Raw genomic sequence first — 12,952 nt, 5'->3', positions numbered from 1 at the left:
CTGAACATACAGCCAGCTCACAGCTTACCTGATGAATACGTCTTACTTTCTGTATGTTAATTTAGAGTGGTGTTGTCCGTGACTTTTTTTTTTTTTTGAACCAGGTCTCCTTCAGATGTGCTTCTTTTTGTCATCTTAGTTCCTGAGCCATCATTTATCTCCCTTTCATTCAATCACTCTCCTAAAATGACACTAAGTTGTATGTACTGAGCCTCAATATTTACACCTTTATACACATCCCTTGTTTTTTCTCCGCCATCCTCCTTATTACATCATATAAACAAAATTCCTAAATAAGGATCATATAACCCAAAGATCTCTGCAAACCCTTTTAACCAATCACAGCTCCTGATCCTTATTCCCCGTGGAATAAAAGCAGCCATCCAGTGAGCTGTGAGCTGGTGGACCCATCGTGCAAGAGCATGTTTATACATTTGGCAAAAAAAAAAAAACCTGGGTTATTTTGAGAAAGGTAGTTGTATCGAATGTGTGTATAATTGCCGTTCAGCTGTAAAATGTAGAAGTCTTGTTGTTTGCAGTGGAGTTAAGGGCAGTCACAGGGGCAAATCAGCCAACATACAGGGGATAGTTACAATTCAGGGGTGGTAAATACAGGCCTTAGGGGGTCGTTACAGAGCTTACATACAGAATTTAAGGGGCATTGTTAGGAATACACAAGGTTTCATAGAGAATATTTGGGGCCAAAAGTTACAAGATGGGGAGTGCAGGCATAACATGTCTGATAGCATTACTCAGGGACATATGACACCTGCCAAACAATGATATGGCTCCTCTCAGCTTTATCCAACGTTGGCTTAATCTGAGGGGCTTCACCATCTGCCTCTTCAGTCTCATCATCCTCACCATCACCTGAAATAAAAATGAACAGAGTTAGAGAAGCAGGTTTGGGACCAGCACGAATGGCTGAAATGCCTTTGAGCAAGGCCCCCAACTGCTGCTCCGGGTGTAGTGTACATCTGCTAAATGCCTGTAATATAATAATTGCTCTGCTGCCACATGCAGTTTAAAGGGGAACTGAAGTCATTTTTAAACTTGCTTTAAAGGTCCCATGGCATGAAATTTTCACTTTCTGAGGTTTTTTAACGTTAAAATGAGTTCCTCTGACCTTCTTAAGTCACCCCAGTGGCTAGAAATTTCATAATGTGTAAACCAAACTATGCCCAACATTTGAGAATGGCACGTCAAAACGGCGCGTTGATAAACTCTTCCCTTGCCTACGTCAGCAAGGGAGATGATCCCCACGCCCCCCCTCTGGATTCCCACCCACTGTATGGATTGCCCGCCCAGCTCAAAAGTTGCCACCAAACATGGAAGTTGCGCTGTACATGGATGTGACAACACAGAAAAGAGTCTGTTTTTACTGCCGACGGGAGAGCCCCTGAAGACGCAGTGGCTTAATTTTATTTACTCCAATAATACACCGTCGAGTCTATCTAAGACGGTGTATGTTTGTCGGAAGCATTTTCCTGATGAATGTTTCCACAACTTGGGACAGTACAGGGCAGGTTTTGCACATCAACTGTCACTGAAGCCTGGGTCCGTACCAAGCATCCCTGCCGCATCAGCCACAAACACCGAACAAGTAAGTGTATAACTGTTAAGTCGTTTTGCCGTGTTTTAAAATCGGTGCCACGTTAGCCTTGCAATGGCTACATTAGCTGTGCAGCTAACCGCTTCCTGCAGTTAGCCAGGTACTCTGCGCTACAAAACCAAAAAGCATGCAGCATGCTCTGTTATAATAGCCAATCAAAACAGTTTTTACAAAGACACCCACATTCTTTTTTTTAAGTCACTCGTTCATTTTATGTTTGTTTGTTCAGTAAAAACCCAAACATTTGTTGAATTTATTTTATTTCCTCGCGTCACACCTTAATGACGTCAGTGCGCGGTATTTTTCCCTTCGTGGTTTGTTCCTTCTCTCTCGCCATAGTAAGACACCCACATCTGCTTGTTCTGACCCACTGGAGGTAGTGTCACAGTGCTGTTAGCCAATTAGAGGTAACACGTTTACATGTCATGAATATTAATGATAAGACCCGCCCCCACCCTCTACCCTTCCCCGCCTCCTGCTTCTCATTAGCAAAACGACGCACTGGGAAAAGCGCTGAAATGGGGCTTTCTCCCAGGAGGCTATATCTACGTGCCGAGGGTTCATTTCGAGAAAGGCTGCGGATATAACATCCGGAAACCTCCACGAGCCCGTTTAAAGCATCAACAAACCACCATGCCATGGGACCTTTAATTAACGTTATTCAATTACGTTTTCGGTTTTTAGTAACCTTATATCGTGACTCGTATTGGCAACTAATCACAATTTAATATTATACTTATCGGCCTATTCGGTTTTTAGCCATATTGAATTTAGTTTGTTTGGTCCACGGCAGGCGTCGCTTATCCACGCGATCTTCACGAGACTTCGAAACATGAAGTGTCAGCCAGGTGTCAGTGCCGCCATTTTGAAAACTGCTTTCCAAACGAAATATTGCACAAAAACGAGTTTAAATGATGGTTACTGACTACTTTTTTTTTTCAAACTTTCCTGATTGCTATCAAAACAAACAAAACTTCCGCCTTGATTCCGTCAGCATTCGAAAGAGGGCACAGGCATCTTTTGACAACGTTGGCAGACGTCGGTCACTTTGATTTCCGCTGTATGTTTTACTTCCGTCCTACGATGTCTCGGCGAATCTCGTTTCCGGCCATTGCTTTGACTGACATATTACATAGCATATTTCAAAACACTCATAACTTGCTATCAAAAATGCATTTCTATATTTAATAAAATGAGAAATAGAATTTAGATAAATTTGCCTTCAGTTCTCCTTTAATTAGGTATAATAAATATTTTATTCATTTAGACATCTATGACACCTCGCCACGTTCCTTCATTTTGTACTTTTGAAACCTCTGTAGTTTCAGATATGGCTTCAACAAATTTTCACGTTCTAATTGAATTTTTTTTTCAATCGAATCTTCAGATGAAGAAGGCGGCGGCGTGTATCCGCAGATGTATTAAAATGTGAAAGGTTGATTTTGGTGTGCTTTTGTGCCAGATAATGAAAAAGGAATAGTGAGTGCATTTAATATCCATCACCTTGTAAGCAGTCTCATCTCATATCATCTCTAGCCGCTTTATCCTGTTCTACAGGGTCGCAGGCAAGCTGGAGCCTATCCCAGCTGACTACGGGCGAAAGGCGGGGTACACCCTGGACAAGTCGCCAGGTCATCACAGGGCTGACACATAGACACAGACAACCATTCACACTCACATTCACACCTACGGTCAATTTAGAGTCACCAGTTAACCTAACCTGCATGTCTTTGGACTGTGGGGGAAACCGGAGCACCCGGAGGAAACCCACGCGGACACGGGGAGAACATGCAAACTCCACACAGAAAGGCCCTCGCCGACCACGGGGCTCGAACCCGGACCTTCTTGCTGTGAGGCGACAGCGCTAACCACTACACCACCGTGCTGCCCCTTGTAATGTATTTAATTGCAATCATAAACAGGTGTTCTGTTCTCATCCCAGGATGCTTATTTACAATGTACTTTTACTGAATGTCATTTTTGAAATCTACATCCAGGATTGAATGGAAAGGCAGCGAATGCGTTCAATAAACTTCTACCTATTATGCATCATAAATCCATCCGGCTGCGAACAAAAATGGCAATATATCAAGCCGTAGTGATCTCAACCTTACTATATGGTGCTGAAGCTTGGAATACTATCCTACAAGAAGAGAAGCGCTTAGCGGCTTTTCATACTAGATGTCTTCGCAGAATTCTTGGTGTGTCCTGGAGAGACCACATCTCAACTTCAGAGATGTTTGAAAGAACTGGTCAGGCTCCCCTAATTAATATCCTGTGACAGAAACAGCTATCGTGGCTCGGCCACATCGTACGCATGCCTCCAACACGCTTACTGCGCCGCTTGCTCCATTGGTTACCATCAGGACGGTGTTGTCCAGGCAGGCAACGCATGCGATGGAGCGACGTGGTCTCGAGACTTACAGGAGTCGGATATCTCATTTGAGGAGGCAGTGGTGGCAGCGCAGGACAGGAAGCAATGGCGATCCTTTGTGTTGGTGCTATGTGGGCGCGGCCCACTGCAGCAGTAAGTAAGTCCGGATTTCTGTAAAGCTGATTTGTGACAATGTCTACTTTTAAAAAAGTGTTACACAAATAAAACCAAACTCGACTGAATTAAAAAATTTAAAACAAAAGCAGCATGCAGGGGAAGCCATGGCCTAAAGGTTAGAAAAGCAGCTTTGGGACCAAAAGGTTGCTAGTTTGATTCCATGGACCAGCAGGAATGGCTGAAGTGCCCTTGAGCAAGGCACCAAACCTCCAACTGCTCCCCAGACTGCTCTGGGTGTGTTGTACGTCGATCTGGATAAGAGCATCTGCTGAGTACCATTAATTTAAAGTTCAACTCACAGTAGGATTTAGGACAGACTGCGCTACCCACTGCTTGTTCGTTCATCCATGTAACTGCTTTATATTAGAGCCTGTCCCAGGAATACTGGCTAATGGCCTAGTGGTTAGTGTGTCCGGCTCTCGATTGGGAGATCGCGAGTTCTACTTATGGTCGGGCAATACCAAAGACCATCATAAAAAATGGTACCTACTGCTGTCTGGCAAGGCACGCTGCAATACAGATGCGAGTGGGGAGTCAAACTCTCATGGTTACCAGAGGACTAGCCCCCCACTGTAACCCTAGCTATGTAATAGGTGAGAGGCCGAGGGCTATGGAAACGGAGATCGGCGCCGCCCTATGCGCCACATGGCGTGGGAAGGACTTTTGTCCCAGGAATGGGACACCAGTCCATTCATACAATTAAGGTAGCCAATCACCCATCGTCATGTTTTCCAGCGACTGGAGAACCTGCAGAACTCCATACCTTAAACCATGCTGCCCCACTACTTCAAACACTCTGGTAGTTCTGTGATTTTGTGCATCTCTCATGCCCCTTTTCCACCAAAGCAGTTCCAGGGCTGGTTCGGGGCCAGTGCTTAGTTTGGAACCGGGTTTTCTGTTTCCACTGACAAAGATCTGGCTCTGGGGCCAGAAAAACCGGTTCCAGGCTAGCACCAGCTCTTTGCTGGGCCAGAGGAAAGAACCGCTTACATCAGTGGGGGGGCGGAGTTGTAAAGATCAACAACAATAGCAAGACCGCCAAAGCCAACGTAACACCGGCTAACGTTAGCTCATAACAAAGGCTAACATAACCATCTTACATTCAATGTAAGTAAGAGTCAAAACGTTATTAGGTTATTACCTGTCTCCTAGAACGTAATCGCCATCCACTCAAAGCCTGTCAATCAACACAAACATATAGACCCCTTCGCAGTAAACGTCATTCATACGTAAGAGGAAATTGCGCGCGCAGCCTGGACTCAAAAAAGACTCAGAAATGCCTAGTTGTTGTGTTGTCGGGTGTCAGAATTGTAGCAGTGATGGGGTTAAAATGTACAGAATTCCAGCAGGATCTCACCCATTCCAAAAAAATCGCCGACGTCTATGACTACAAGCCATCAAACATGTAGACTGGGATGAAAGCACGATCAAAAATGCGCGGGTTTGCAGCGCCCACTTCATCACAGGTAAGATCAGGCTACAGTGGTGCTTGAAAGTTTGTGAACCCTTTAGAATTTTCTATATTTCTGCATAAATATGACCTAAAACATCATCGGATTTTCACACAAGTCCTAAAAATAGATAAAGAGAACCCAGTTAAACAAATGAGATAAAAATATTATACTTGGTCATTTATTTATTGAGGAAAATGATCCAATATTACATATCTGTGAATGGCAAAAGTATGTGAACCTTTGCTTTCAGTATCTGGTATGACCCCCTTGTGCAGCAATAACTGCAACTAAACATTTGTGGTAACTGTTGATCAGTCCTGCACACCGGCTTGGAGGAATTTTAGCCCATTCCTCCATACAGAACAGCTTCAACTCTGGGATGTTGGTGGGTTTCCTCACATGAACTGCTCGCTTCAGGTTCTTCCACAACATTTAGATTGGATTAAGGTCAGGACATTGACTTGGCTATTCCAAAACATTAACTTTATTCTTCTTTAACCATTCTTTGGTAGAACGACTTGTATGCTTAGGGTTGCTGTCTTGCTGCATGACTCACCTTCTCTTGAGATTTAGTTCATGGACAGATGTCCTGATATTTTCCTTTAGAATTTGCTGGTATAATTCAGAATTCCTTGTTCCAACAATGATGGCAAACCATCCTGGCCCAGACGCAGCAAAACAGGCCCAAACTGTGATACTACCACCACCATGTTTCACAGATGGGATAAGGTTCTTATGTTGGAATGCAGTGCTTTCCTTTCTCCAAATATAACGCTTCTCATTGAAACCAAAAAGTTCTATTTTGATCTCATTTGTCCACAAAACATTTTCCAATAGCCTTCTGGCTTGTCCACATGATCTTTAGCAAACTGCAGATGAGCAGCAATGTTCTTTTTGGAGAGCAGTGGCTTTCTCCTTGCAACCCTGCCATGCACACCATTGTTGTTCAGTGTTCTCCTGATGGTGGACTCATGAACATTGGCTAATGTTAATGTGAGAGAGGTCTTCAGTTGCTTAGAAGTTACCTTGGGGTCCTTTGTGACCTCGCTGACTATTACACACCTTGCTCATGGAGTGATCTTTGTTGGTCAACCACTCCTGGGGAGGGTAACAATGGTCTTGAATTTCCTCCATTTGTACACAATCTGTCTGACTGTGGATTGGTGGAGTCCAAACTCTTTAGAGATGGTTTTGTAACCTTTTCCAGCCTGATGAGCATCAACAACGCTTTTTCTGAGGTCCTCAGAAATCTCCTTTGTTCGTGTCATGATACACTTCCACAAACATGTGTTGTGAAGATCAGACTTTGATAGATACCTGTTCTTTAAATAAAACAGGGTGCCCACTCACACCTGATTGTCATCCCACTGAATGAAAACACCTGACTTTAATTTCACCTTCAAATTAACTGCTAATCCTAGAGGTTCACATACTTTTGCCACTCACAGATATGTAATATTGGATCATTTTCCTCAATAAATAAGTGACCAAGTATAATATTTTTGTCTCATTTGTTTAACTGGGTTCTCTTTATCTACTTTTAGGACTTGTGTGAAAATCTGATGATGTTTTAGGTCATATTTATGCAGAAATATAGGAAATTCTAAAGAGTTCACAAACTTTCAAGCACCACTGTATTTATTAAATCTTTCTTTTTTATTCTTTCTAGTCTTCGTTTATTGATGTAGCAAAATACTTTGGTAACGTTTGTCTGATTAGCTGGGTCATAGTTACACAATGTAATGAATATTGTTAGCATGTTAACTTAGTTTGCATGCAATTGTGTTTGTAGGAGAGGTCTCGCTTGACTCAAGCAGTCCAGATTTTGTGCCATCATTATTTGTGTATGCCGAAAATCACAATTTTAAAGCAAGGATGGAAAGGTAAAATTGTGTGCCCTCACTCTAACCTAGCTCCCGCCCCGTTCAGTTTCATTTCTGCTCTCTGCCTCTCGCTTTTTACGCAGCTCTGATTTCTCTTAGCTGCACTCTTTACACTATCATTCCTTTCATGCCATTACCTCCTGCAAATTGCTGTTTAGTGTTGGTATTTGCTGTTGGAGCTAAAGCCACATTGCCATCACATCACTGGCATAATTTGATTAAAACAAAATGAATATGAATGGCCCATTGTTAATCAAGTTGTACATGCCCGCACATAACAATCATATGCGTCTAAAGACTTGTAGGCACGAAGTTTTTCGTGGGTGTACACTGAAGTCTTGTCAATAAGGTACGAGTATATATCTGGCCATTGTATACCAGGGACCTTACTAACATCGTCCGTCCACTCTTTAATTAAATGCAGATCCGGTAGGCGATGTCCACTTGTTAGAGTTAACTTATTTATGTAGCATTCTCAATCTTGTAACGACAATTGTTTTGCATAATCTGACAGCTCATAATGCCGGTCTATGGGCAGCGCCATTGTTTCTGAGTCCAGGCTGCGCGCGCATCCTGGCAAAGGTCGGTTTGTTTACAAACATGCGAAGGGGTCTATTGGATCTGCCGTTTTCTGATCCCAATGAACCACCGTAAAGCCAGAAGCAGCAGCTGTACAAACGCGAAGTCATCCATTATTGTTGTTGTTGGTTGTTGCTGCTTCGATGTTCGCGCCAAGGTTTATGCAAATGCAGCGACATAACTGACGTATACAGTGACGTAATGACGTGGCTCCCCTTAGCACCCCGAGCTATGGAAATGCAAACTTGTTCTCAGCTGGCTTGCAAGTTGAACGAGTTGTGAACCAGCACCAGCCCCGAACCAGCCCTGGAACTGATTTGGTGGAAAAGGGGTATCAGTGTTCCTTACCTATGCGGAAATCAATATAACCCTCGCCTCCACTGAGGACCAAGACATTCTGAACACTCTGAGCTTCTGTCTCCACTGGGGCTGAAGAACCCTGAGACTCTGATGGACTGTCCAGGACACTGCCGTTTAGGGTGGCCAGTACATTGCCTGGGAAAAAAGTCAAACGTCAATTAAAAAAAAAAAAAAAAGCAACTACTTATATTTATACCTTATTCTAAAAAACACAAATGATTTCAGAACTTACTTAAAAGAGTGATATAGAGTAATTCAGAAACACCAAAGGGGACGTCAGCACATACCTGGCACTGACACGAAAAATTTGACGGCGTCCCGGTGCCCGTGGAAGCACAGCTGAGCCTGAGCCATGGAGCAGTACGGGATGAAGCTACCATTGCCTTTGTCCGAGTTGCTGTCATCAGCATAGACATGGATCACACCTCCTGATGATGTAGGAGACACCTTGTTCGCTGGAAACAAAGCACAAGAAACCTCTTAGCACCATCCAACCCATCAACGAGAAATAACAGCAGGGCAACGCTTGAAGGAGCAGTTTGTAATTTTAGAGCCCTCTGTTGTCTGCGAGGTGAACTGCAATTCCAAGAAACATTTTATTGACCAGCCTTCTCTTTCCCTACAGCAAATTCCTCTGCTGAAAGCAAGCGTGCAACATGGGAAAAGGAGGAGAGCAGAGCTAGTTCTGGGTCAGAAAACAAGTTAACAAAATCCTAATTTAAGAAACTAGTCAGATCTTTGACATTATTATTGCAGGTTTACAAACACATTTTAAAAATTACAAACTCCACCTTTAAACAAAAGGCGCAATCAATCATCCAGACTCTCCAGAGAGCACTATATGAAGGAAGTGTTAGAAATGAATGAAAAAGAGTTCAGAAGGAAGCTTCTCTACATGAATACACATACCAAAAAAAAAAAACACATGCACACACACTCGTATCTATAGATAGATATAAAATATGGACAAGAGTGTTTTACTGAGAAATACGCCACTCGTAGTTTTCATACGAGCGCCATCCGAGACATGGAGAATCAAAACGGTGACGAATCTCTATACGTCAGTTGTGAAGAAATTGATGAATTGTTTTGATAAATGTGAGTACTTTTCCTTTGTCAGTATGTCTGTATAATAAAATCACACGTTGGGTTGAAGATATGAAGTTTATCTTCTCATGTTGAAAAACTCGCATTTTTCATATGAAATACATCTTGGATCTGAGTGGCATATTTAAATAATATTGTCTGCCTTTTTTCATAGTATATCAGATATATTCCATTCAGCTAGCATGATATTGAATGAATCGAAGACGAGTTATATATTTAAGTTATTTCACGAAATCAAGCCGTACACAAGCTGATAGACTATAAGCCATGTACGACGAGATTCAGTGGAATAACTTATTCTATCCACATTCACTGGATTTTGAGAAACGGAGCTTTTTTTTTTTTTGCAAATGTGATGAATAAAAACTTTACACAAAACATCGGGTGGCGCGGTGGTTAGCACTGTCGCCTCACAGCAAGAAGGTTCTGGGTTCGAGCCCAGTGGCTGACAGGGGTCTTTCTGTGTGGAGTTTGCATGTTCTCCCCGGGTTTCCTCCGGATGCTCCGGTTTCCCCCCGCAATCCAAAGACATGCAGGTTAGGCTAATTGGTGGCTCTAAATTGACCGTATGTCTCATCTCATTATCTCTAGCCGCTTTATCCTGTTCTACAGGGTCGCAGGCAAGCTGGAGCCTATCCCAGCTGACTACGGGCGAAAGGCGGGGTACACCCTGGACAAGTCGCCAGGTCATCACAGGGCTGACACATAGACACAGACAACCATTCACACTCACATTCACACCTACGGTCAATTTAGAGTCACCAGTTAACCTAACCTGCATGTCTTTGGACTGTGGGGGAAACCGGAGCACCCGGAGGAAACCCACGCGGACATGGGGAGAACATGCAAACTCCGCACAGAAAGGCCCTCGCCAGCCACTGGGCTCGAACCCGGACCTTCTTGCTGTGAGGCGACAGCTCTAACCACTACACCACCGTGCCGCCCTTGACCGTAGGTGTGAATGTGAATTGTTGTGAAGCTGCAACAGGCCTAGGAAGCCGGTGGTAGATTAAGTGTGCTCTTGATAGACACAGACAGCCTTGTAGAATAATAATTCTTGAAAAATAAAATGTAAAAAAATTTATACTGTACGTTCTTACCATCAAATAATTTTGGTTTTTTTGGGGGTTTTGTTTTTGAGTAGAGTTTTTATTTCGTCCTCCGTTGGTTCAGCAACACGCTCCGCCATTTTGTTTTTCTCTACTCATGGTATATGAGTCGATTGCCTATTAGTAGAGTAACCAATCAGAGCGCGTGATTGCTCATATGCAGTGAATGTGGACAGATTTTTTTTTTTTTTAATACACACACACACACACACACACACTGTCACCTTTAATGATACCAAAATAAAAAACATCCACAAAATAAATAACTGCAGTCAGGTTCGAATGTAAATAATGATAAACCACAAAGTGCAACTTATAAAGACTGAATGATCTGAAGAAAACAAATAGGAAAAGAACATGGAAGATGTAAAAAGTGATAGGATTAAAGGGCAACAGACGGCTCTACACTTACCCCTCAGGCCAAGAAGTTGTCCACGATGTAGGACTACAGCTACAGGAATTAGAAAAGGGAAAAAGGGAGGTGGGGCACAAGAGTAAAATCCATCAGACAAAGCGACGGCGCAGGCGAGGGGTAAAAAGAAAAGTAAATGCAGATTATATGTAGAAGCAGGGTTGGCAGAAAAGAAACGGAGAAAGATGTCATAAGAATCACAGAGTGTCCAAGAACTCACAACAGACGAAAGAAAAATGACATCAGTGACCAAGCAAATACGTTATTCTGTATTAAAACTTACTCTCAGTCAGAGGGATGGAGATGATGACTCCATTTCCTGTTCCTACCCACAATCGGTTCCCTCCGATCAGCAGAGCTGTTATCCGAACAAACGAGAAGCCCAACTTCCCTGTACCTGTCAATCAATGCCAACATAAAGCAGAGATCAACTGCTGCTGGAAACTCAAATCGCTGTATATCCTGTATGTACTTAACATTTGGTTAACTTTCACCCAAAGACAGAATACAAAAGAGAGTTACCAAGCATCTTGCTGACATAGGGCTCGATGTCCACGTCCTGAAGGTGCTGGTGTGTGAGCGCGTGGTACAATCTCAGCGTAGAATCCAAACGGATGGACACCCATACGCCGTCTCCGATCCAGGCGAGCTGCCGGACCTGGCTCTCCCTGCGAGGATGAGCATCAAACGATTTCTGCAAAGAGGAATGGAAAAGTGAACAAACCGTTACAAAGGGAAGGAATTTAAGAAGAAATACAGAATAAGACATCTTTAAAATTCCGTTAAGGACATTTGCATGATCTTTTTGGATCATCTGGACAACAGGGCACGAGATGTGTATATTTAGTGATTTCAGTTTCACTGGCTGTCCCTTGATGGTCTTTAGCGTTTTGTTCACTTTGCTACTTAGCAACAAGCACAGATAATACCAACACTGTTCTAAGTTTATTTAAATACCCAGTGAACTTTATCTTCTTAGGATGATGCACAATATTTATGGGCACAGACACACACACGAGATCCTTCTTGTGGCTGCACAAGTGAGCATTCAAGAAAGTTTAACAACAACAAAAAAAAGCCCAGGGTTGTAAATTCGTCATGGTCGCCGTAGCTCGAGGTCGAGTATCCTTTCCGAGGATCGAAGTGCAGGGTGCGTGAAGTGGAGATGACTTGAGAGTCCAAGATGCGAGTGAAACAGTCAAGGACAATGAGGACAGGGCATAGTAGGAGGCGGCCCAGTGCCAGCTGTTCTCTGTTGTACTGAACATCTGCACAGATGTGATTACTTGTGGCCTTATGCCTATGGCTAAATCACAGCCTTGCTCATATTCAGTACATTAGTACTCCTGCTTGTTCAATACTGATTAATAATTTAATTCTCGATTCTGATTGGTCAGAGGGTGTTGATTTAGTTTTCATTTACAGCAGCTTGGCACACGTTCTAGTACATTATTGTCTCGTCTCTCGTCTTCTTCCGCTTATCCGGGACCGGGTCGCGGAGGCAGCAGTCTAAGCATGGAAGCCCAAACTTCCCTTTCCCCAGATACTTCGGCCAGCTCCTCGGGAAGAACACCGAGGCGTTCCCAGGCCAGCCGAGAGACATAGTCTTATTATCGTTTCTATTTTAACAACTTACACAGAGACTTGAAGGGCAGACAATCCACACAAGCAGTCTGATATTAAACAGATTTTGTTATTTTAGGGCCCAGTCCCACAACACCAATAACTACGACTATACCTCTGCCTGAATTTAGTTCCAGTCTGGAGCAGTCACACCACAACTATAATCCCGACTATAATATCGCTTGGTCCTGACACTCAGAGAAATAAAACACATGCGACTTAGGAATGGAAGTTTTTTCCAAGTAGTAGCACATTATTCCGG

The 12,952-nt window shown here is 43.2% G+C and overlaps 1 protein-coding gene across 11 annotated transcripts in view; it reads right to left on the bottom strand.

The window, feature by feature from the left end:
• Nucleotides 1–177: 177 nt before the first annotated feature.
• mapk8ip3 (mitogen-activated protein kinase 8 interacting protein 3) overlaps nt 178–12,952 on the bottom strand; it is a 125,999-nt gene continuing 113,224 nt past the window's right edge. For 8 of the 11 annotated variants that reach the window (XM_060901919.1, XM_060901925.1, XM_060901923.1 and 5 more), the window contains 6 exons: nt 11,590–11,761; nt 11,351–11,464; nt 11,068–11,106; nt 8,727–8,894; nt 8,428–8,574; nt 178–870 (listed from right to left, as the gene is read on the bottom strand). In XM_060901919.1, the coding sequence (XP_060757902.1) occupies nt 749–870; nt 8,428–8,574; nt 8,727–8,894; nt 11,068–11,106; nt 11,351–11,464; nt 11,590–11,761 (762 nt within the window). In that variant the 3' untranslated portion in view covers nt 178–748. The remainder of the gene's footprint in view (nt 871–8,427; nt 8,575–8,726; nt 8,895–11,067; nt 11,107–11,350; nt 11,465–11,589; nt 11,762–12,952) is intronic. The other 3 variants (XM_060901924.1, XM_060901930.1, XM_060901927.1) reach the window with 1 other exon arrangement.

This window comes from Neoarius graeffei, chromosome 20 (assembly GCF_027579695.1).
Source record: "Neoarius graeffei isolate fNeoGra1 chromosome 20, fNeoGra1.pri, whole genome shotgun sequence".
NCBI lineage: Eukaryota > Metazoa > Chordata > Actinopteri > Siluriformes > Ariidae > Neoarius > Neoarius graeffei.
Note: the sequence above shows the minus strand (reverse complement) of the source record. Positions and strands in the feature narration are given on the sequence as shown.